Source organism: Carcharhinus amblyrhynchos, chromosome 30 (genome assembly GCF_965287045.1).
Source record: "Carcharhinus amblyrhynchos chromosome 30, sCarAmb.v2.hapA, whole genome shotgun sequence".
Classification (NCBI taxonomy): domain Eukaryota; kingdom Metazoa; phylum Chordata; class Chondrichthyes; order Carcharhiniformes; family Carcharhinidae; genus Carcharhinus; species Carcharhinus amblyrhynchos.
The window spans coordinates 33909492-33934973 of NC_137353.1; the positions used below are offsets into that span (position 1 = coordinate 33909492).

General features: G+C 48.3%; 1 protein-coding gene across 1 annotated transcript in view; it reads left to right on the top strand.

Annotated features, from left to right (window-relative positions):
• Positions 1-23631, top strand: part of alpl (alkaline phosphatase, biomineralization associated) — a 99862-nt gene extending 76231 nt beyond the window's left edge. Inside the window, exons 11-13 of the mRNA XM_080215506.1 lie at positions 12940-13131; positions 21628-21747; positions 23314-23631. Coding sequence (XP_080071632.1) covers positions 12940-13131; positions 21628-21747; positions 23314-23597 — 596 coding nt within the window. The 3' untranslated portion in view covers positions 23598-23631. The remainder of the gene's footprint in view (positions 1-12939; positions 13132-21627; positions 21748-23313) is intronic.
• The last annotated feature ends 1851 nt before the right edge of the window (positions 23632-25482 follow it).

Below are 25482 nucleotides of genomic sequence, written 5' to 3' on the forward strand. Positions count from 1 at the left end.
GCCAGGCACAGCGGTCTACAGTGTGTTCAATCAACACCACTAGATTGACTGCAGCCACTGACCCCTATTAAATATTCATCGAGCCATCGCAGGTCATGGCCTTCACTCTGATGGATCACAGGACCTCGGTTATCAGCCAGGTCACACAGAGCCCTAAACAACGTGAATGATTAAATGGTCAGCGGAGTCTCAGCTGAGGTCCAAAGCTCTCCAGCTGATCAATCTCAGAGTGCGACTTTTCCAACCGGAGTATCATGTGTTATGCTGCAATGTCAGAGAACTAGCCGCCGCCAACCCCCTTGAGGTTTGTACCTCTCCTATCACCTTCAATGCACACTCCAGGCTGATGCTCAGTGCAGTACTGAGCGGGTGCTGCACTGTCAGCAGTACCTTCCACTGGATGAGATGTCAGCTGGAGATTAAAGAGGTTATTCATGACATTCCTTGCCATCTCAACCTTGCCGCTCACCTAAGATGTGGTGAGGTTAAGTCACCCCCAGTCACAGACTATGGTCGTCTTGGACAATGGCAACCCAAGTCGATTGGCCACGCTAAATTGTCCCTTAGTGTCAGGGGAACGAGCAGAGTAAATAAATGGAGTTAAGGGATAGGGCCTGAGTGGGATTGTGGTGGGCGCACTCTTAGAACATAGAACACTACAGCACAAACAGGCCCTTCGGCCCACAAGTTGCGCCGATCATATCCATACCTACCAGGCCTATCTATAACCCTCAATCCCATTAAATCCCATGTACTCATCCAGAAGTCTCTTCAAAGACCCCAGCGAGTTCGCCTCTACCACCACCGACAGCAGCCGATTCCACTCACTCACCACCCTCTGAGTGAAAAACTTACCCCTGACATCTCCTCTGTACCTACTCCCCAGCACCTTAAACCTGTGTCCTCTCGTAGCGACCATTTCAGCCCTGGGAAATAGCCTCCGAGAATCCACCCTATCTATTCCTCTCAACATCTTATAAACCTCTATCAGGTCGCCTCTCAACCTTCGCCTCTCCAGGGAGAAGAGACCGAGCTCCCTCAACCTATCTTCATAAGGCATGCCTCCCAATCCAGGCAACATCCTTGTAAATCTCCTCTGCACCCTCTCACGAGCTTCCACATCCTTCTTGCAGTGAGGCAACCAGAGTCTTGATGGACTGAGTGGCCTCCTTCTGCACTGTTGAAGTTCTCTGATTCTATGAAAATTAGATGAGCTCCGTAACTGGTGGTGATCTGTCCCATCTGATTGTTGCCAGTGTGGTACGACAATGGCTTAATCCATGATCTCGTTTATAATAAATCCCGTCCATTGCCTTCTGCCAAGATCTTCCAAAAACAAAAACCGCAGTTATTGGGTGCATGTGTGTGTTTAGAATGCTACTTATCACTCATAGATTCCTTTCTCACAAGCGGCTCTTTGGGAACGCACATCACTAATGTTGTTTACCTCCTGAAAATCATTACAGATGTTAAATAATCCGTTCAATTTTCACACAACCTTAACATTGACTCCACTGACGCAAAGTGACGCATTTGTCTATGTTCAAACTTCCAATGGAAATTCCTGACCATTTTTGCTATTTAGGCAGATTAATTTCAAATTAGATAAAGATGTCAAGTAACTTTCACATGGGACAAGAGTATTTCCAACAAAGTGCCCTAATTTGCACCCAGGAGAATAGCAAAGTCTTTGATTTGATTTGATTCATTATTGTCACACGTACTAATGTACAGTGAAAAATATTGTTTCTTGCATGCTATACAAAGCTTACCATTTATAGAGGAGGAAAGGAGAGGGTGCAGAATGCAGTGTTACAGTCATAGCTAGGGTGTAGAGGAATGCAACTTAATGCAAGGTAGGTCCATTCAAAAGTCTGACGGCAGCAGGGAAGAAGCTGTTCTTGAGTTGGTTGGTACGTGACCTCAGACTTTGTATCTTTATCCCGATGGAAGAAGGTGGAAGAGAGAATGTCCAGGGTGCCTGAGTCCTTGATTATGCTGGCTGCTTTCCCCGAGGCAGTGGGAAGTATAGACAGAGTCAGTGGATGAGAGGCTGGTTTGTGTGATGGATTGGGCAACATTCACAATTTTTTGTAGTTCCTTGCGGTCTTGGGCAGAGCAGGAGCCCATACCAAGCTGTGATACAACCAGAAAGAGTGCTTATTATGGTGCATCTGTAAAAGTTGGTGCGAGTCGTAGCGGACATGCCAAATTTTCTTAGTCTACTGAGAAAGTTGGCGGGCTTTCTTAACTATAGTGTTGGCATGGGAGGGACCAGGACAGGTTGTTGGTGATCTGGATGCCTAGAAACTTGAAGCTTTTGACCATTTCTACTGCGTCTCTTTTGAACGTCAAGCGAGGCCATGCAGGGGTTTAAAAAGAAATGAGAATTTTTAAATCAAACCCACACTTGTCTGGGAGTCTACGCAGGCTGGTGAGCACAGGCGATGAGAGGACGGGACTTACCGTGAGTTCAGACACTGGCGGCAGACACACTGATCAGAGGAGCCAGGAGTGCACTGGGGTAGTCAAGCCTAACAGCAGCGGAGGCATGTGCGAGGGCTTCCGCAGTGGATGAGCTAAGGCAAGGACACTGTTGGGTGAGACTATACATGTGGAAATAGGTCCTCTTAGCGATGGTGTGGGACATGAAGTTAGAAGCTCCCAGGAAGATGACACATGGTGGGGAGTCGAGAATGAAGTTGGTTCAGGTGTCAGTTGGAGGACCATGAATTGAGACTGGACCTTCATGGGAAGGCAATGGCACAGTGATAAGAACATAAGAAATAGGAGCAGGAGTCGGCCATCTAGCCCTTCGAGCCTGCCCCGCCATTCAATAAGATCATGGCTGATCTGAAGTGGATCAGTTCCACTTTCCCGCTTTCTCCCCATAACCCTTAATTCCCCTGTCTATCAGAAACCTATCTACCCGTGACTTTAATATATTCAGTGAGGCAGCCTCCACCACTTCAATGGGCAGAGAATTCCAGAGATTCACCACCCTTTGAGTGAAGAAGTTCCTCCTCAACTCTGATCTAAACTGCCCCCCCGCTTATCTTGAGGCTGTGCCCTCTAGTCCTGCTGTCCTTTCTAAGCGGGAAGAATCTCTCTACCTCTACCCTATCCATCCCCTTCATTATCTTATACATTCCTATAAAATCCCCCCTCATCCTTCTAAACTCCAACGAGTACAGACCCAGTCTATTTAGTCTTTCTTCATAGTCTAACCCCCTCATCTCCGGTATCAGCCCAGTGATCCTTCTCTGCACTCCCTCCAAGGCCTGTTGCTGGCCTAGTAATCCAGAGACCCGGGGTGATGCTCTGGCAATGTGGGTTCGAATCCCACCATGGCAGATGGTGAAATTTGAATTCAATACAAATCCGAAATTACAAGTCTTCTGATGAAATCATTGTCGATTGTTGTAAAAACCCATCTGGTTCATGAATGTCCTTTAGGGAAGGAAATCTGCCTCCTTACCCGGTCTGGCCCTCAGGTGACTCCAGAGCCACAGCAATGTGGTTGGCTCTTAAATGTTCTCGGGGATGGGCAATAAACGTTGGCCCAGACAGTGATGCTCGCATGAACGGATTAAAGAAAAGGTTAGTTTTGGGACGATCACAGGTCAGGTGGCTGGAGCTGGACTGTAAGATTCCGAATGTCATTGGCCAGGAATATCAAGGAATCAGGTGAAGAATTCCATGCATTCAGGTCTGGGACTATTAACGGTTGGGACTAGATTTGGGAATATCACAGGTTCAAGTTAGTAGAAGAGTAACATGGGAATTAGGAGCAGAAGTTGGCAAATTTAGCCTTTCGAGCCTGCTCCGCCTTTCAATCAGATTAAAGCTGTTCTCTCTCTGGTCTCAAATCCACTTTACCTGTCCCTCACCTTTTTTTTATTAGAAATAAATCTACCTCCTTCTTGAAACCATTCAACGATTCTGAATTGCAGCCTGCTGCTGTGTGTTTAATGTGATAGCGTTCCAGTGGGCGAGGGCCTGTGCTAGGAGTGTAGAGCAAGAAATCCCCCAATAGATTGTTCAACTGGATGGAAAAGGAGCTGGGGACAAAAAGAGAAAGGTTCGAGCTCCCTGAGCAGAGTACTCCCAGAGTTTGGTGTGACCGGAATTCTTCAAGAGGAATCTCAAAGACGCTGGAATACCTTATCGTCATCATTCCTGTGGTTCATCTGTTGAATGGGAGGAGAGATAAGACTGTAGAATTCAGTTCAGATCCCAATCCTCCCCATCAGCTGTGTTGGAAATGGGGGGATGAGGGGAATGGCTGAGGGAAGGGGTGGTTGCAAACCGGAATATTTGACTTCTGATTTCTTTTCGGACTTTTTGAATTTACCAGGAGAGTTCCTGGTTGAAGTATTCTCAGATTCCAGGCCAATATTTTATCCGGAATTGTTTTTCCCATACATTTCCGCGCACCCCACTGCAAGTCACAGTGCCTCCTATTGTTAAGACCCAGGCCAGAAACTCCAAGGTAGTTTGTAAAGTGAGCCTAGATCCTAAATTTTACATTTGATTTTGGCATTAGGGTGAGAATAAGGTGTTGCACTCCAGATATGATTCTTGGGAGCATTTATTAAACAGAATTTATTTAAGAACATAGTTTAAATCCAATAATAAGAATTAGGATGGCTTTTACCAATCGCTAAATTCAAATGTAACACAATATACTCCTTAACAGCTAGCTATCTCTGTTGTTCCAAGTTAAACACCATCCCAGAGACGCACACCTTTCTTCAGACTTAGCACAGAAACAAGTACGCCTGCTATGAATTGATCCTTTGAACAATGGGTTAAATAGGGGTGGCATGATGGCACAGTGGATTAGCACTGCTGCCTCACAGCCTCAGGCACCCTGGGTTCGATTCCCGGCTTGGGTCACTGTCTGTGCAGAATCTGCATGTTTCCCCCATGCTCCAGTTTCCTCCCACAGTCCGAAAGATGTGCTGGTTAGGTGCATGCTAAATTCTCCCTTGTTGCACCCGAACAGGCGCTGGAGTATGACGACTAAGGGATTTTTCACAGTAGCTTCATTGCAGTGTTAATGTGAGCCTAATAAATCAACTTTAAACTTTAAATCTCGGAAGTTTCCCAGTCCTGGAGCTTTCAGCATGCCCCTGGAGAGAAAGAGAGACAGAGTCACTGCCTGCCTCCACCAGTTTCCAGTAGAAAATGATCATAAAGCTGGACTTTTCTCTGAAGCATAGCTGTCCCTAGACATATCAACTGACTTGTCAATCAGGCTCCACTCAGCAATCCCCAAAGGAGCATAAAACCCAGGACACTGCATTAGGCCAGATTATAAATCAGCATGATTCCATTATATTGCTTCAGGAACAATTAGAGGACACTAGTTGCAGACATCACGGCACCAACAAAATGCTACAAATAGACATAATTAAAGCACACTTCTTAAAGGCACAATATTATCGGCACACACTGGTGGTGAAGGCTGTGTTAACGCTTGTCAGTATTATGCTCTGTGATTGGTTGGCTGGGAGTCTCATTTGGTCCGATGAGAATGTGTCAGCTGTGCTGAAGTTAATTTGAGTGGAATGTAGTGGGAATATCTTTCCCCGACTCGACTCAATTAGCCCGGGGTCATTAGAGATTTTTCGCTTGGAGTGCTAAGGGGAGAGCTGAGGAGCTGGATGTTGACTTGTTGGGGTGTTGTGTCCACCGTCCCGTGTGGGGACTGATGAACAGTTCTGACATTGAGTCCACAGCTACTCGAGTACGATGGGATCCACAGAGAGAAATTATTTCCCCTGAGTTGGGAAAGGACACAACTTGGAACTAGGCCTGTCAGCCATGACACCACTTAGCCACATACGAGATGATGGGAATCTTTTCCCCTCCTATTGCTGGAGGTCCATTGGAAATGTCAAAATTTGAGATTGATAGATTTTTTTTTAGTATAAGGATTTTGAGGGTTATGGAAGCAAGGTGGGTAAATCATAGAGGCCCTTCGGCCCATCAAATCTGCACTGAACCCAATCCCACCCAGGCCCTACCCCCGTATCCCTGCATATAAGAACATAAGAACATAAGAACATAAGAAATAGGAGCAGGAGTAGGCCATCTGGCCCTTCGAGCCTGCCCCGCCATTCAATAAGATCATGGCTGATCTGTCGTGGCTCAGTTCCACTTTCCCGCCCTCTCCCCATAACCCTTAATCCCCTCTCTTATCAAAAACCCATCAACCCGCTTCTTAAAAATATTTAGCGAGGCAGCCTCCACCACTTCAACGGGCAGAGAATTCCAGAGATTCACCACCCTTTGAGTGAAGAAGTTCCTCCTCAACTCCGTTCTGAACCGCCCCCCCTTTATCTTGAGGCTGTGCCCCCTAGTCCTACTGTCTTTTTTGAGCGGGAAGAGTCTTTCCACCTCTATCCTATCCATCCCATTCATCATCTTATACGTCTCAATGAGATCTCCCCTCATTCTTCTAAACTCTAACGAGTACAAGCCTAGTTTATTCAGCCTCTCCTCATAGCTCAACCCCCTCAACTCCGGTATCAGCCTAGTAAACCTCCTCTGCACTCCCTCCAGGGCCAAAATATCCTTGCGTTTATCCCTACATATTATACCCACTAATCCCTCTAACCTACACATCCCTGGACACTAAGGGGCAATTTCTTAACATGGCCAATCAACCTAACCCGCACATCTTTGGACTGACACTGCCTTTACTATTTAACGTGCTGTCTTTAATTTCCGTGCTGTCCTCAACCCTCCCTTCTGTCTCCCGACTGCCTTGGGTCCCACTCCCCGCCAAACTAGTTTAAACCCTTCCCGAGTGGCTCTCTGACCCTGTGATCTAATCGAAAAGTGAAACAGGTTGAAAGGGGCTGAATGGCCTCCAGTGTTAGTGGTCACTTGGCTGACTATCACAGTGATTGAGTGAGGGTAAACGTGTGTGGAGGAAGGGTGAGAGGAAAGCGGGGAGCTTCTTTGAAAAAGATGGAATTGAGATGATTGTGATAGTTTTGGCAAAATGCCAGGTACTGGGTGGCACGGCAGAATGAGGACAGGGTTGTCCTTTGCCAACCTCAGGCAGCTGCAAGGAAATGAGAGGCTGAGCAAAGTCCGCTCATTACTTTCTGTTCATGGATTCATAGAGACCCCACAGTGCAGAAGGAGGCCATTTGGCCCATTGAGTCTGCGCCAACCACAATCCCACCCAGACCCTACCCCCCACATTTACCCACTAATCCCTCTAACCTAAGCATCTCAGGGGCAATTTCTTAGCATGGCCAATCAACCTAACCCGCATATCTTTGGACTGCGGGAGGAAACCATAGGAAACCCACGCAGACACCAGGAGAATGTGCAAACTCCACACAGACAGTGACCCGAGCCAGGAATCGAACCCAGGACCCTAGAGATGTGAGGCAGCAGTGCTAACCCACTGTGCTACCGTGCCACCCCTGTGCTCCCGTTTTGGTTCATGTTCCCAGGATCCCATTGGTTTCAGTAATGGTTGTTGGATATTGTTTTGACGTGCTTAGTTTTGAATTAGGACGCCCTGTTTAGCTTAGTTGGCTAGTGTGAGGTCCTGAACAATGGGTGGCACGGTAGCACAGTGGTTAGCACTGTTACTTCACAGCTCCAGGGACCTGGGTTCGATTCCCGGCTCGGGTCACTGTCTGTGCGGAGTTTGCACATTCTCCTCGTGTCTGTGTGGGTTTTCTCTGGGTGCTCCGGTTTCCTCCCACAGTCCAAAGATGTGTGAGTTAGGTTGATTGGCCATGCTAAATTGTCCCTTAGTGTCCGGGGATGTGTAGGTTAGAGGGATTAGTGGGTAAATATGTAGGGATATGGGGATAGGGCCGGGGTGGGATTGTGGTCGGTGCAGACTCGATGGGCTGAAGGGCCTCTTTCTGCACTGTAGGATTCTAATGCAATGTGATTTTGACCGTCATTGCAGGTGAATTAGGCTTGCGGCCTACCCCTGTATTAAAATCACTGCATCAGCTGTGGTTTGGTGGCCCTTGGATAATTGAAGATAATACCTGGGGGAAAACACTGCCAACTCTATATCGGTCTCTTGCATTTTCATTGCTGGCTGATTCAGCATTGCGCATGTAGCAACCATGGTGTCTATTTTCCTTACAAATATTTAGGCCTTCACACTTGTCTGTATTACAATCCATCTGCCATAGTCATAAGATATAGGAGCAGAATCAGGCCATTCGGCCCATCGGGTCTGCTCTGTCACTCAATTGTGGCTGATGTGATTCTCATCCCCATTCTCCTGCCTTCTCCCTGTGACCCTTGATCTCCTTACTGATCAAGAACCTATCTATCTCTGTCTTAAAGACACTCAGTGACCCGGTCTCCACAGCTTTCTGAGGTCAACAGATTCACCATCTTCTGGCTGAAGAAATTCCCTCAGTTTTGAATGAGCGAACCTCCACTCTGAGGTTGTGCCCTCGAGCTCTGGTCTCTTTCGCTAGTGGAAACACCCTTTTCACAAACACTCTATCCAGCAATGAAGGAATACTCTATACTCCAGATGTGGCCTCACCAGCACCTTATACAGCTGCAACACAACCTCGCTGTTTTTAAACTCCATCCCTCTAGCAATGAAGGAAAAAATTTCCATTTGCCTTCTTAATTACCTGCCGCGCCTGCAAACCAACGCCTTGTGATTCTTATACAAGGACACCCAGGTCCCTCTGCACAGCAGCACGCTGCAATTTTTTACCACTTAAATAATAGTTCCTTGTTGCTGTTATTCCTACCAAAATAGATGACCTCACATTTACCAACATTGTACTCCATCAGCCAGACCCTTGCCCACTCACTTGGACTATCTATATCCCTTTGTATACTTTGTTCTGCCACTCATCTTAGTGTCATCTGTGAATTTTGACACACTACACTTGGTCCCCAAATCATCTATGTAAATCGTAAACAATTGGGGTCCCAACACTGATCCCTGAGTCACACCACTAGTCACTGATCGCCAACCAGAAAAGCAACCGTTTACCCCCACTCTTTGTTTCCTGTTAGTTAACCAATCCTCTATCCATACTAATACATTACTGGTAACACCGTGCACCTTTATCTTATGTAGCAGTCTTTGGTGCGGCATCTTGTCAAATGCCTTCTGGAAATCCAGGTACACCACATCCACAGGTTCCCCATTGTCCGTGTAATGTTCTCAAAGAATTCCAACAAATTAGTCAAACGTGACCTGCCCTTCATGAACCCATGCTCCGACTTATCAATGGGACAATTTATATCCAGATGTCTCGCTATTTCTTTCTTGGTGATAGATTCAAGCATTCTCCCTGATACAGAGGTTAACAAACCGGCCTACAGTTACCCGCCTATGACTCAACTGTTCTTACCAAAGATCTAGTGTGGCCTACCTCACACTTTCCCACATCGTGTTCCATCTTCGCCCCCTTCCTAGCCTGTCCAAGTCATTCTGCAGCCTCCCCACTTCCTCGACACTACCAGTCCCTCTACATATCTTTGTATCATCTGCAAACTTAGCAACCATGCTCTCAGTTCCCATCTTCTAGATCATTAATGTATATAGTGAAAAGTTGTGATCCCAACACTGACCCCTGAGATGCGTCATTAGTCACATAAGAACATAACATAAGAACATAAGAAATAGGAGCAGGAGTCGGCCATCTAGCCCTTCAAGCCTGCCCCGCCATTCAATAAGATCATGGCTGATCTGAAGTGGATCAGTTCCACTTTCCCGCTTTCTCCCCATAACCCTTAATCCCCTTGCCTGCCAAAAACCTATCTACCCGCGTCTTAAAAATATTTAGCGAGGTAGCCTCCACCACTTCAACGGGCAGAGAATTCCAGAGATTCACCACCCTTTGAGTGAAGAAGTTCCTCCTCAACTCCGATCTAAACTGCACCCCCCTTATCTTGAGGCTGTACCCCCTAGTCCTGCTGTCCTTTCTGAGCGGGAAGAGCCTCTCCACCTCTATCCTATCCATCCCCTTCATCATCTTATACGTCTCAATAAGATCCCCCCTCATCCTTCTAAACTCTAACGAGTACAAGCCCAGTCTATTCAGCCTCTCTTCATAGTTCAACCCCCTCAACTCCGGTATCAGCCTCGTAAACCTCCTCTGCACTCCCTCCAAGGCCACCAGTTGCCATCCTGAAAAGGTGCCCCTTATCCCCACTCTCTGCCTGTCAGCCAATCTTCTATCCGTGCCAGTGCCTTGCCTCTAACACCATTGGCTGTTAGCTTATTTAGCAACCTCCTGGAAGGCACCTTGTCAAAGGCTTTCTGGAAATCCAAATAAATCCCGTCCACTGGCTCTCCTTTGTCTGACTTCTTTGTTACCCCCTCAAAGAATTCTAACAGATTTATCAGAAATGACCTCCCTTTGATGAAGCCATGCTGACTCAGCCCTATTTTGTTATGCATTTCTATGTACTCCGCAATTTCGTCCTTAATAATGCACTCCAAGATCTTACCCACCACTGAGGCCAGGCCTATAATTTCCCATCTTCTGCCTCCCTCCCTTCTTAACAGGGGCGTTACATTAGCCTTTTTCCAATCCTCTGGGGCCTTCCCCAACTCCAGTGATTCCTGAGAGATCACCACCAATGCCTCCACAATTTCCTCAGCTATGTCCTTCAGAACCCTAGGGTGTGGTCCATCCACACCAGATGATTTATCCACCTTTAGACCTTTCACCTTCCCTAACACCTTCTCCGTAACGATGGCCACTGTACTTACCTCTGCCCCTTGACTCTGTTGAAGTTCTGACATGTTACTAATGTCTTCCACCATGGAGACTGATACAAAGTACCCCTTCAGTTCCCCTGCCATTTCTTTGTCTACTTCTCCAGCCTCATTTTCCAGTGGCCCAATGTCCGTTCTTGCCTTCCTCTTACTTTTTATATATCTAAAAAACAACTCTAGCAATTTCTGGATTCTCGGAGGCTATTTCCCAGGGCTGCTACGAGAGGACACAGGTTTAAGGTGCTGGGGAGTAGGTACGGAGGAGATGTCAGGGGTAAGTTTTTCACTCAGAGGGTGGTGAGTGAGTGGAATCGGCTGCCGTTGGTGGTGGTGGAGGCGAACTCGTTGGGGTCTTTTAAGAGACTTCTGGATGAGTACGTGGGATTTAATGGGATTGAGGGTTATAGGTAAGCCTAGTAGGTAGGGATATGATCAGCGCAACTTGTGGGCTGAGGGGCCTGTTTGTGCTTTGGTTTTCTATGTCCTATGTTCAATCTTCTTTTATATTACTTGCGAGCTCATATTTCATCTTCTCCACCCTTATTTTTTTTTCAGTTGTCCTCTGCTTGCTTTTGAAGTCTTCCCAATCCCCTGGCTTCCCACTATTCCTTGTCTCACGCTATGCTCTTTCCTTTGCTTTTATGCTACCCCGACTTCCTTTGCTTAGCTAATAGTTGCCTTGTCCTCTCCCTAACATGCTTTCCCTTCCTTGCAATGTTGTGCCTTCTGAATAATCCCCCAAATCTCCTGCCACTCTTGTTCCACAGTCTTGCCTGCAAGGCTCCCTTTCCAATCAAATCTATCCGGCTCGTCCCCTCATGGCTTTTAGTTTCCTTTACTCAGTTGTAGCACGGTTATATCTGATTCCAATATCTCCCTCTCAAACTGCGAGGTGAATTCTATCATATTGTGGCCATTGCCCCCTAGGGCTCTGTAAGTTCCCTGATCAATTTTGCCTCATTACACATCACCAGATCCAGGAATGCCTATTTCCTAGTGGACTCCAACACAAACTACTCCAAAAACCATCCCGTGGACACTCCATAAGTTCTTTACCTTGGGATCTGCTACTCACTTGATGTCCCCAAATCAAGTTAGTAGCAGATCCCAAGATAAAGGATGTGCATACTGAAATTTACATTCCGAAATCCTCCCTGCGATGACTGTAATGTTACATATCCACTGTTACATATCCACTTGCACCCCTTGTCTAAATCATTCAGTAATTTCTGAGTCTTTTCCTCTGGTCTATCCGTATTTGGAAACATCTGCAAACGTGAGCGCTTGGTACAGGTTTCCAAATCCCAGCTTTATCAAAAAGGTAGCAACAACTGTCATCCCATCAGTGAACACTGGCACTCAGTTGCACTCAATTTAGCATGGCCAATCCACCTAAGATGAACATCCTTAATAGGACAAGCCCCTTTGCCGATAATTCTCTGTTCCCCTCCCTAGTGAGATCATTGCCTCTCCAACAATGTATGGGTTAGGTGGGTTGGCCGTGCTAAATTGCCCCTCAGTGTCAGCGAGATTATCGGGGTAAATACGTAGGGTTAAGGGATTCAGGCCTGGGAGTGATCGCTGTTGGTACCTGCCTGACGAAGGTCTTATGAGGAAAGGCTGAGGGACTTGAGGTTATTTTCGTTAGAGGGAAAAAAAAGGTAAGGGGTGACCGAATTGAGGCATACAAGATGATCAGAGGGTTAGATAGGGTGGACAGTGAGAGCCTTTTTCCTCGGATGGTGATGGCTAACACGAGAGGACGTAGCTTTAAATTGAGGGGTGGTAATTATAGGAGGGATGTCAGAGGTAGGCTCTTTACTCAGAGGGTAGTAAGGGCGTGGAATGCCCTGCCTGCAGCAGTTGTGGACTCGCCAACTTTAAGGGCGTTCAAATGGTCAGTGGATAGGCATATGGATAATATTGGAATAGTTTAGGTTAGAGGGTCATTAGATTGGTTCCACTGGTTGGCGCAACATCGAGGGCCTGTGCTGCGCTGTAATGTTCTGTGATGGGCTGAATGGCCTCCATCTGCACTGTAGGATTCTATGACCTCTGATTCCATGATATCATTATTTATTTCTCCTGTGTTCACATCAAGGGCTGGTACTCAGCTTCTTTTAACATAGAAACCTCAAAGTGTTTGTTTCCTGGTTCCCGAGATAGTGAATGAACGTTTCTCCCTGAAGGTGGCAGAATAGACCAGGGACACCACGGAGGGAAAGCCAAGATGGCTCTGCACGAAGCTGTGGAGATGGACAAAGCCATTGGTAGGGCCGGCACCTTAACCAGGGACACCGATACGCTGACGGTCATCACCGCTGACCACTCCCATGTGTTCACGTTTGGTGGTTACACCTTCCGTGGCAGCAATATATTCGGTAAGTCACTGGTGGTTTTCAATGGAACCTTTACTGTAACAAAACACCCTCGAAACCTGGTCAAACTAATTACCTGAGCCACCACAAGGAGATGTTAGGGCAGATTGACAACTGCTCTGTGAACGGGATAAGTTTTAAGAAGAGGAGAAGAAGAAAGAGTGGAGAGATGGAGAAATGTGAGGCGGGAATGGCAGAGAATGGGGACTGGCAACTGGCTGGTAACAGTGGAGTGGCACAAGGTGTACAAGACGGCAAGTCTGGAGGAGATACAATTGTAGGGGGTTTGGAGGAGATGAGGGGCAGGGGACTGATGACACAGATGGTGAGGGAGATGACAGATATGGAGAGGGCACTATAGAGATAGTGGGGATTATAGAGATGGAGTGGGGGGCTGGTTATAAAGATGGGGAGGGGGTTATAGAGATGGAGGGGGGATTATAGAGATTGGGGGGGTTATAGAGATGGAGGGGGGATTATAGAGATTGGGGGGGTTATAGAGATGGAGGGGGGATTATAGAGATTGGGGGGGTTATAGAGATGGAGGGGGGGTTATAGAGATGGAGGGGGGATTATAGAGATTGGGGGGGTTATAGAGATGGAGGGGGGGTTATAGAGATGGAGGGGGGATTATAGAGATTGGGGGGGTTATAGAGATGGAGGGGGGATTATAGAGATTGGGGGGGTTATAGAGATGGAGGGGGGGTTATAGAGATGGAGGGGGGATTATAGAGATTGGGGGGGTTATAGAGATGGAGGGGGGATTATAGAGATGGAGGGGGGATTATAGAGATGGAGGGGGATTATAGAGATGGAGGGGGATTATAGAGATGGAGGGGGGATTATAGAGATGGAGGGGGGATTATAGAGATGGAGGGGGGATTATAGAGATGGAGGGGGGGTTATAGAGATGGAGGGGGGATTATAGAGATGGAGGGGGGATTATAGAGATGGAGGGGGATTATAGAGATGGAGGGGGGATTATAGAGATGGAGGGGGGATTATAGAGATGGAGGGGGGATTATAGAGATGGAGGGGGGATTATAGAGATGGAGGGGGGGTTATAGAGATGGAGGGGGGATTATAGAGATGGAGGGGGGGTTATTGAGATGGAGGGAGGGTTATAGAGATGGAGGGGGGATTATAGAGATGGAGGGGGGATTATAGAGATGGAGGGGGGATTATAGAGATGGAGGGGGGGTTATTGAGATGGAGGGGGGATTATTGAGATGGAGGGGGGGTTATAGAGATGGGGAGGGCAGAGAGGGATTATGGAGACGGAGGGGGGGAGGGAAAATTTAGAGATTTGGAAACAAGGATGATAATTTTCAAATTGAGGTGCTGCTGCTTTATTTCATTAATATGTCATGTCCTTGCCCGTTGCCAGGAGCATTGTGTATAATGTCTCTTTCTGGGGACTGCACAGTTTGAGGTGGGTGTGGGGAATTTGGGAATAGGCTTTATTTTGTACCCTGGGTCCATGGTAAAATCCCATTGCTTGACAACTGTTCCGGGGATGAGGGACATACTTTGGGAGAAAGTGGGACAGTTTTCCTGAGGGAAGAGATGATTGTGAGGGGATATAAGGGAAACATTCTAGATCACGAGAGCTTCAAACTGAGAGAGAGAAACTGTTCCCATTGACGACAGAGAGACTGAGAGTCAGAGAGACAGAGAGACAGAGACAGAGAGACTGAGAGACTGACAAAGAGACTGAGAGACTGAGAGACTGACAAAGAGACTGAGAGACTGACAGACTGAGAGACTGAGAGAATGAGAGACTGAGAGAATGAGAGACTGAGAGAATGAGAGACTGACAGAGAGACTGAGAGACAGAGAGACTGACAGAGAGACTGAGAGACTGACAGGCTGAGAGACTGAGAGAATGAGAGACTGACAGAGAGACTGAGAGAATGAGAGACTGAGAGAATGAGAGACTGACAGAGAGACTGAGAGACAGAGAGACTGACAGAGAGACTGAGAGACTGACAGGCTGAGAGACTGAGAGAATGAGAGACTGACAGAGAGACTGAGAGAATGAGAGACCGAGAGAATGAGAGACTGAGAGACTGAGAGAATGAGAGACAGAGACTGACAGAGAGACTGAGAGAATGAGAGACCGAGAGAATGAGAGACTGAGAGACTGAGAGAATGAGAGACAGAGACTGACAGAGAGATTGAAAGAATGAGAGACAGAGACTGACAGAGAGATTGAAAGAATGAGAGACAGAGACTGACAGAGAGATTGAAAGAATGAGAGACAGAGACTGACAGAGAGATTGAAAGAATGAGAGACAGAGACTGACAGAGAGACTGACAGACTGAGAGAATGAGAGACTGACAGAGAGACTGAGAGAATGAGAGACAGAGACTGACAGAGAGATTGAAAGAATGAGAGACAGAGACTGACAGAGAGACTGACAGAGAGATTGAAAGAATGAGAGACAGAGACTGACAGAGAGACTGACAGACTGAGAGGCTGAGAGACTGACAGAAAAGCTGAGAGAATGAGAGACAGAGAGACTGACAGAGAGACTGACAGAGAGATTGAGAGACTGAGGAAACAGATTGAAGAGGATTGGCAGAAAGAGCAAAGAAAACATGAAGGGAAATGTTTATACTCAGTGAAAGGTTACCATCTGGAATACATTGCTTATGAGTGAGAGGCAGGGTGATTCAATCATGGCTTTTCTGCAGGCAATTTAATAATTCCCGAGTAGGAACTCAGACTGCAGGGCTGGGGTGAAAGGACAGCCTGTTATTTCTGTCAGGACCCGCACTCCCATTCAGACCAACCTTGACCTGAAGCCAATGTGCTCTGCGTGTGTTGAGTCCCGAACTCACGACCTGAACAAAACCATTTGGGTCGCGTGCGCAGCGGAGAATGATCGGTCTGGGAATAAAAATCCCACGGGATAACCCGTCAACAAACGTGCATCATTCCTGAAGTTTTGGAGAGTTTTGTCAGATGACTTATGCTTTCTCGCAATCCACAAATTAACTGGTTGTGTTCCAAGCAGGACATTATCCCGGGTTACACTCCAGTAACTCAAACCTCACAACCCCAAGCACTTGGCTATCAGAGGGTTATGAATTCTTGCTGGAACGCTGGCAATAGAAACATATCTACGCTCGGTTTCTGCTGTGGCAGCAATGGTTGTTCTTTCAACTCTCTTTAATGTTCCCGATAATGTACATTGAGTGAGTTCCCAGTGCTGGGGTGCTCTGGGAGATGGCTTGCCTTTGCGAGGGATGTGAATTCTGGCCCCATGTCTAAAGACCCTAACATCTGTCTCAGGCCTTTGCCTGAGAAAAGGCTCAGTGTAATCTTGGGTTGCACATTTTTCTAATATCTTTTGGACGTTGGATATCGTTCTTTCACATTCACCTGGTTGGGGTCAGTGAAGTGAGGGGCGATGGGGTAGATTTATGCCTCTTTGGTTCTGTGCAAGGCGAACAGGTCGGACCACTATGCCTGACTGGGTATCACCGCGTAAACTAGAATCATTGGATCCCTGCAATGCAGAAAGAGGCCATTCGGCCCATTAAACCGCATTCACACCCCAGCCCTATCCCCGTACGTACTTACCTTGTTAACCCCCGCGACACTAAGGGGGCAATTTATCACGGCCAATTAACCTAACCCTCACATAAAGAGCACAGCACAGTCCACCAAGCCCGCGCCGCCATTTTAACATTGTGAGTGCCCTCCTCTACCCATGACCTTTGTCTACGCCTATTGGAGAAGATTGAGGGGAGACTAATTTAGAGACAATTTGTTACACCAATCAGCCTAAGAGCACGTTTTTGGGGTGTGGGAGGAAACCGGAGCACCCGGAGAAAACCCACGCAGACACGGGGAGAACGTGCGCAGACAGTCACCCAAGCCGGGAATCGAACCCGGGTCCCTGGTGCTGTGAGGCAACAGTGCTAAAATGACTCATTGAGCCCAGGCAAGCCTGAGCAGCAAACGACGTACTTGATAGAATGTGAGGCCCTCAATTGGTGGGGGGGAGACCTAATGGAAACCACCCCCCCCCTCCCTCAATCAGGGGACACAAGATCGAGGTAGCCATGATCAAACTGCACAATGCCCTGGTCCTGAACATTGGGCTAAATTTTACTTACCCCCCTGAAGGTGTGTTAATCCCCCCTCGGGGTGGGGTGGTGAGGAGGAGGGAGGGGTTGCAGGTGGGCGGGTGCCCAAACAGCCAACCCCCTGCCCACCCCCAAACTCACAACACGGGAGCCAGGCAGGATTTCCATCTGGGCCCCCGCCATGTTTAAATCAAGAACCAATTATGTTTCTTTACAAAGCAGTTGCTAACACACTGTCCGCACCATGAGATGGTTGCCGTGGGTAGCCAGCCAGGAGAGGGAAGGCCGATTTTTTTTTCCACTCAAAGTCAGGAAAGGAGGATGGGGGAGGGGTCACTTTTGGGGGCTTCCATTTGCCGGCTGTGGGGCAGCCCTCCTTAGATTGAATTCCCCCGTCCTTCCCGCCCCAACCCCACCCTTCCTCTTTTAAACCCTTCCCCCTGTGCCCGCCAGCCCTCTTCCAGGTTTACCCAAACCCTCCCAGCCTAAGACCCCAGACCTATTACTCCAGGGGTCCATGGATCTCAGTCATCTTCTCCTGGAGCCCTGGCAAGTGCCACAGAACCCCTCCTGGCAACGCTGGCATTGCCACCACTACTCCCCACACGATCCGCCGCTGAGGTTTGGGCAGATCTACAGCCTATTGTGAGCAACCAGAGTTGAGGAGGAACTTCTTCACTCAAAGGGTGGTGAATCTCTGGAATTCTCTGCCCGTTGAAGTGGTGGAGGCTGCCTCGCTAAATATATTTAAGTCAGGGGTAGATAGATTTCTGATCGATAAGGGAATTAAGGGTTATGGGGAGCAGGCGGGAAAGTGGAACTGATCCACTATCAGATCATATTGACCTTATTGAATGGTGGGGCGGGCTCGAGGGGCTAGATGGTCTATCCTGCTCCTATTTCTTATGTTCTTATCAACTTAATACAAAGTAAGTCCATTCAAAAGTCTGACGGTAGCAGGGAAGAAGCTGATTTTGAGTCAGCTGGTGTGTGACTTTTGTATCTTCTTCCTGATGGGAGAAGGTGGGAGAGAGAATGTCCGGGGTACGTGGGGGGTCCTTAATTATGCTGGCTGATTTTCCGAGACAGCGGGAAGTGTTGATGGAGTCAGAGGATGGGAGGTTGGTTTGCGTGATGGATTGGGCTACATTTGTAGTTCCTTGCGGTCTTGGGCAGAGCAAGAGCCCATACCAAGCTGTGATACAACCAGAAAGAGTGCATCTGTAAGAGTTGGTGAGTGTCATAGCGGACGTGCCAAATTTCCTTTACTCACGCGGGCATGATTTCGCGGAAGAGCCGGGGATTTCTCCCTTGTCCCCTGGCCGATATTTATCCCTCAACCCACTCTACTTCAGGTTACCTGATCATTATCACCTTGCTGTGTGGGAACTTGCTGTGCACAAATCGGCTGCTGCATTTCCTGCGTTACAGCGGTGACTACACTTCAAACAGAAAAAGGCTCATCGGCGACCAAGCCCTTCGTGAGAGGTGCTTAAGTGAATTTCTAGGTTGTCCTTGCTGGAAATAAAAATCGGAAAAGACACCTCTGTCGCACGATCACGCAAAAGTTCAGAGTTCAGAGTTCAGTGTTCAGTGACCCACCATGTGTTCAGAAGGAAATCTTAATACTTTGGCTAGGAGATGTTTAAATTCATAGGAAGGCAGAGTCCAAAATTCAAGCAACTTTGAATCAGCTGGTGATAAAGTGGGAAAGTGAGAGTGGAGGGATGGCATTTCGACCGAACAGTAAGAAGTCTCAAACTCCAGCTTAAAGACCCACAGGTTTATCTGGAATCACGAGCTTTCGGAGTGCTGCCCCTTCCTTGTGCTCCGAAAGCTCGTTCTACTAAATAAACCTGTTGGACTTTAACCTGGTGTTGTGAGACTTCTTACTGTGTTTACCCCAGTCCAAAGCCGGCATCTCCACATCATGACTATCGAGAGTCAAATAAAACGAATTATTCTCTCTCAGCAAAAAGGGGATGGTGCGACAGGTTATTTATTAATCCAGGGCTTTGGAAACCTCGAGGCTGATTCAGTGGAGGGTTTGGCTTGTATGTGGACCTTTCTGATTAATTATAGGCAATGCCCTTGGACAACAGAATTTTCCAGCCACGCTTGCCCCCCAAGATCAGAACACTTAAACACAATGAATTTTTGATCTTTCCAAAATTCAAGTGTGAAGCGTTAGAACGTAGGAATTAGGAGCAGGAGGCAAATTCAACCCTTCGAGCCTCCTCTGCCATTCAATCAGATCATGGCTGATCTCTCCCTGGTCTCAAATCCACCTCCCCGCCTGTTCCCCTTATCCCTTTTTATAATCAGAAATATATCTATCGCCTTCTTGAAACCATTCAACAATCCAGGCTCCCTTGTGCTGCGGGGCAGCGATAAATTCACCACCCTCTGTGAGGAGAAGTAGTTCCCCCACATCTCAGTTTTAAATCTACTGCCTCTCAACCTATACCTGTGCCCTCTTGTTCGAGATTGCCCCATACAAGGAAACACTCGGTCTACATTTACTTTGTCAATTCCTTTTAGTATTTTATATACCCTCGATCAGATCCCCACTCATTCTTCTAATCTCCAGCGAGTAGAACCCCAATCTGTTTAATCTGCCTTTGTATCTCAACTGTTTCATGTTACAACTGTACAAAACTCTGGTGCGGCCGCACTTGGAGTATTGCGTACAGTTCTGGTCGCCGCATTATAAGAAAGATGTGGAGGCATTGGAAAGGGTGCAGAGGAGGTTTACCAGGATGTTGCCTGGTATGGTGGGAAGGTCTTATGAGGAAAGGCTGAGGGACTTGAGGTTATTTTCGTTAGAGAGAAAAAGGTGAAGAGGTGACCTGATTGAGGCATACAAGATGATCAGAGGGTTAGATAGGGTGGACAGTGAGAGCCTTTTTCCTTGGATGGTGATGGCTAACACGAGGGGACATAGCTTTAAATTGAGGGGTGATAATTATAGGAGGGATGTCAGAGGTAAGTTCTTTACTCAGAGGGTAGTAAGGGTGTGGAATGCCCTGCCTGCAGCAGTTGTGGACTCGCCAACTTTAAGGGTGTTCAAATGGTCAGTGGATAGGCATATGGATAACATTGGAATAGTTTAGGTTAGAGGGTCATTAGATTGGTTCCACTGGTCGGCGCAACATCGAGGGCCGAAGGGCCTGTACTGCGCTGTAATGTTCTATGTTTCATCCCCGGAGTCGATCTGGTGAATCTCCACCGATGCCGCCACATCCCTCCTCAAATCGGGCGACCAAAACTGGACACAGTACCCCAGGTGTTGTCTCACCAACACCCTGGGAGCCAAAAGACAACAAAAACACAGCAACCGGACCTGAAGCTTAATCACCGCAGAGCTTCCAGGAGAGAGGGACAAATAAAACATACTTTTCCTTTCATTTTCCCTGAACATTTTTGTTTGTTAGTTATAAAAATATTAGGTTTGGGAGAGGGAGAAAGGACCTTTTGACTGAGTGGAAAGTCAGAGGATTCAATGCTAACACGCACATGTATGGATTGAAACCTCCATCGTGCTGCACCATTTCATAAAATCACGGATGATCTGATTCAATGTCACTCTCCTGCTCACCCTCCCAGACCCCTTTGATTCCCTCGTTAGGCAAGAATCTATCTATTTGCCTTAAAAACATCCAGTGATCATTGGTCTTCAAGCTCTGGGTGTAGACCAACCTAGAGTTCTGAGGCCTTGCTTTGTAGGGGCCTGTAGCTTAACATGACCCTGTCAGGTCTGCATTGTCAAAAGGAAATTGCTTGTGGGACCTGTTTGTCTTCTCAGGAGATTGCATCAGGAGAGAGAAGAGGAAGACACAGTGTCTTGCAATCCGGGTTCGATTCCCAGCTTGGGGGTCACTGGCCTGTTTGCACATTCTCCCCGTGTCCACGTGTTCCCCCTCCCCCCCCCGCCCCCCACCCCCGGGTGCTCCAGTTTCTTCCCACAGTCCAGGTTAGGTTGATTGGCCACGCCAAAATTGTTCTTCAGTGTCAATAGGGCCTGGGTGGGATTGTGGTTGGCGTAGACTCAATGTGGCCTCCTTCTGTAGGGATCCTAAGAGAGAATGGAGGAACGGGAGAGGGAGGAAGAGAGGACGGGAGATACGGAACACGAGAAAGAGGAAGGTTGGAATTACATTGTGCAACCTGAGTCAGAATATCCACACCAGCGGGATCATCCAATCCCGCCAATGGCACACCCCCTCCACTGCAGGTCTCTCTGGCATTGGGGGGGCAGTCAGTGGGAAATCCCATTGACAGCGGCGGGACTGGAAAACCCTGTTGCTGACTAAGGGCATTTCCACTCCTCAGGGTGGCCAAAGAATCCCCCCCCCCTTAGCGTCAGAGGCCACTTTCTTCAATCTGTATTTCCTCTTTCAGGTCTTGCTCCATATTTAAGTGATGTGGACATGAAACCATTCACTTCGATTCTGTACGGAAACGGGCCTGGTTACTCAATGCAGAATGGAGAGCGATCAAATATTTCAAACAACGAGAACTGTGAGTTTTGGGGAAATATTCTCAAAATTACTTGGGATGATCTTATTGTGTGAAGTGGGATAGGCCCAGGGAAAGTGGGAGCTCACGTTCCTCACAGTGTGACTCTAAAGGTGGGATTTTCCACCTGCGTTCTTTCGAACCTGGAAAATCCCGCTGGAGGTCGACACATCTTTCCATGGTTCGCCCCCCCCACTTGCTCCGAGTGTATCCCCACCCACCACCTTCAACACCCCCTCCCTCCCTGGACAGTAGCAGCCGTGTGTACCGTCTACAAGATGCACTGCAGCAACTCACCGAGACTCCTTAGAGAGCATCTTCCAAACCCATGACCACTATAACCCAGGAGCACAGGGGACAACAGACACATGGGGAACGCCACCACCTGCAACTTCCCCCTCCAAGACACTCACCCACCCTGATTTGGGAATGTATCACTGTTCCTTCACTGCCACTGGGGCAAAGCCCTGGAATTCCCTCCCCAACAGCACTGTGGGTGTACCTACACCACAACAGACTGCAATGGTTCAAGGAGGCAGCTCACCACTACCTTCCGAAGGGTAGCTGAGGGTGGATAATAAACACTGGACCTAGCCCACATCCAGGAATGAATAGAAAAATGCTGTGAGGGATGATGCAGTAATTTAGGGTATTAATTATATTCAGTAGATTGTTATTTGTGTAGCTGTGGGGGATAAAGTGAATTCTAACCTTCTCCTTTGCTGTTTTATATCTCCCATTCTCACTCCTCCCTCTTCTCTCTCCCTCCTTTTCTTTGCCTTCCTCCTTCTCTCTATCCCTCTTTCTCTTTCTCTCTCCCTCCTCTCTCTCCCTCTTTTTCTTTCTCTCTCCCTTCTTCTCTCTCTTCCTCCTCTTTTTATCTCACTCCTTTCTGCCTCCCTCCTCCCTCCTTCTCTCTCCCTCTTTCTCTTTCTCTCTCCCTTCTCTCTCTCTCTCCCTCCTTCTCTTTCTCTCTCCCTCCTTCCCTCTGTCTCCCTCCTCTCTCTCTCCCTTCTTCTCTCTCTCCCTCCTTCTCTTTTTATCTCACTCCTTTCTGCCTCCCTTCTTCTCTCTCTCCCTCTTTCTCTTTCTCTCTCCCTCCTTCTCTCTCTCCCTCTTTCTCTTTCTCTCTCCCTCCTTCTCTCTCTCCCTCTTTCTCTTTCTCCCTCCTTCTCTCTCTCCCTCTTTCTCTCTCCCTCCTTCTCTCTCTCCCTCTTTCTCTTTCTCTCTCCCTCCTTCTCTCTCTCCCTCTTTCTCTTTCTCTCTCCCTCCTTCTCTCTCTCCCTCTTTCTCTTTCTCTCTCCCTCCTTCTCTCTCTCCCTCTTTCTCTCTCCCTCCTTCTCTCTCTCCCTCTTTCTCTCTCCCTCCTTCTCCCTCTCACTCCTCTCTCTCCCTCCTTCCTTCTATCTTTTCCTCCCTCTCTCCCTTCTCTCCAACCCGCCCTCTCTCTCCCTCCCCCTCACCCTCCTCCTCTCTCTCTTCGCCTTGACTCCCCCACTCTTCCTTCCTCTCTCTCATGTCTTCCTCTCCGTCCTCCTCTTGCACGCTCCCTCCGCCTCTCCCTCTCAGTCGACAACAACTACCTGGCGCAGTCAGCGGTGCCGCTGAAACATGAGACGCACGGGGGAGAAGACGTCGCCATATTTGCCAAGGGGCCGATGGCCCACCTCTTCCACAGTGTGCACGAGCAGAATTACATTGCGCACGTGATGGCGTACGCGGCCTGCATTGGCGAAAATAGGAACCATTGCGCTGACCAGCAGCCTAGGCCCTGTGACAATGGCGCAGGGGCCCCCGAGGGCGCTGTCGCCGCCATGTTGTTAGCGTTGCTCTCACTCTTGTCCTGTATCTAGAGGACTATTTGCCCGGAAATGGCTTCAGGGTGGTCTGTGCCTGTAATCAGCGATCCCCCCCCCCCCCACCCCCCCCACCTCCTCCCCCACACTTCCTCTTATCAATGCAATGGTTGTGGTTTATGGAACAATGTGATGGCCCTGATTACGCTTCCCTTTCCCAATCACATTGCTCTATGGAGTGACATGACCATCTCCCTCTCCCCTTCCCGACCACCAGACTCCTGTTCAGGCCCGCGACAACAACAGAAAAAAACCCCTAAACTAAGCAAAAACCACTAGCTAACTGCATAGGAACATACAAAGGTAAACTCTTAGTGGCAACTGCTTCTTTCTGTCCTGCCCTGTAGTGGCTCTGTGCTCCACAGAGGTGCCTCCCTCGCTTTGTAGCAGACGGGTAGCTGAGATGATGTCCAGATTGGGGATGGATGAACAGATGTACCCTGCGTTACGCGGTGGCCCACATGTGGGCTCTTCACGCCACACTCCACAAAAGGAAAGGTCCATTCTTAAATCCGTTACCCCGTAAATCCCAAATAGACGCCGTGTGAGTCATGGCAAAGCTCATAGCCAGGATCGATTCGCAATGATGGCACCGGACCCTGTCTGTCACCGAGCTACAGAATCTCACGTTCCCCTGTGTGAAAGTGTCATCGCACTTTCCTTAAAGAACCATTTAATTCCGTTTGAAAAAGAACAGATTTAATCCAATTCTTGGTCCCCGTCAGAAGGACCCAACTGATAAGATAAAGCATTGCCCCCCCCAACGCTAATTCCCCATGCACAATCCCAACGGTGGCACAGTGGGTTAGCACTGCTGCCTCACAGCCCCAAGGACTTGGGTTCGATTCCCGGTTCGGGTCACCGTCTGTGCAGAGTCTGCACATTCTCCCCGTGTCCACGTGGGTTTCCTCCGGTTGCTCTAGTTCCCTCCCACCGTCCAAAAGACTGGTTAGGTACGTTGGCCGTGCTGAATTCTCCCTCAGTGTACCAGAACAGAGGGGATTTTCACAGTAACCTCATCGCAGTGTTATTGCAAGCCTACTTGTGACTTGTAAATAAACTCTACGGGAAAAAGAAAAGAACTTTAAACATCGTGGGCCGAATCTTGAGAAAGTGCATCAGGCGATGCCACGGTTGAATCTCATTGGCTACCCCCTGATCACGGCTGACTGACCCAGTTGTGAGTCACGCCAATCCACTTCACGTGTCCCGGCCTAGTCTCTGGGGGCTGTAAACAAACGTCTGGTCGGGTCAACGCGTTTGACCTTCAGCTATGGAAGTTGAACGCAAGGAATGGCCTTCACTTGCGTCTGACGCCAATTAAAAAGGTGGGCGAAGCTGCCCGCTGAAGAGATGTTCGGTTGCTAATTATCCAAAGCGTGTGAGGTACGGAGGAAGTGAATTTGGTTATAGCAGCTAATTCTCCAAGCTAGCCAACGCTCTGCGTGTCTCGCAAGGGCCATCGATCTTAAATACCCCTTATGGATAAAATGTGACCCTCCGACCCCCCCCGCTCCCCATGTCTCTGCTCCCCCCCCCCCCCCCCCAGCTCCCCCCACCGCAGTACAGATCCCCCGACAGCGATAGGGTCCAATGCGGAGAAGAAGTGATACATTCGCTCCTCCTGAGTTTTGCCATCTTCTCACATCCTGGGTCAAAACCCTGAAGGGATCAGACAACCAGGAGAGCCTCTGGGTGACCGGAGAACGGAAGTTAGAATTACAGAAGACAATTTTAAAGATGAGTGATGTACTTTTCCTCAAAAGCCATATTGAATCACTCCCGCACAAAGAGCAGTTTGAATATCAAAATTAAGCCAGCGAGCTATTTGTGTCTGCACGTCTCCTCTTTATTTTTATGAAGTTTTAAGTATTTCGGCGTT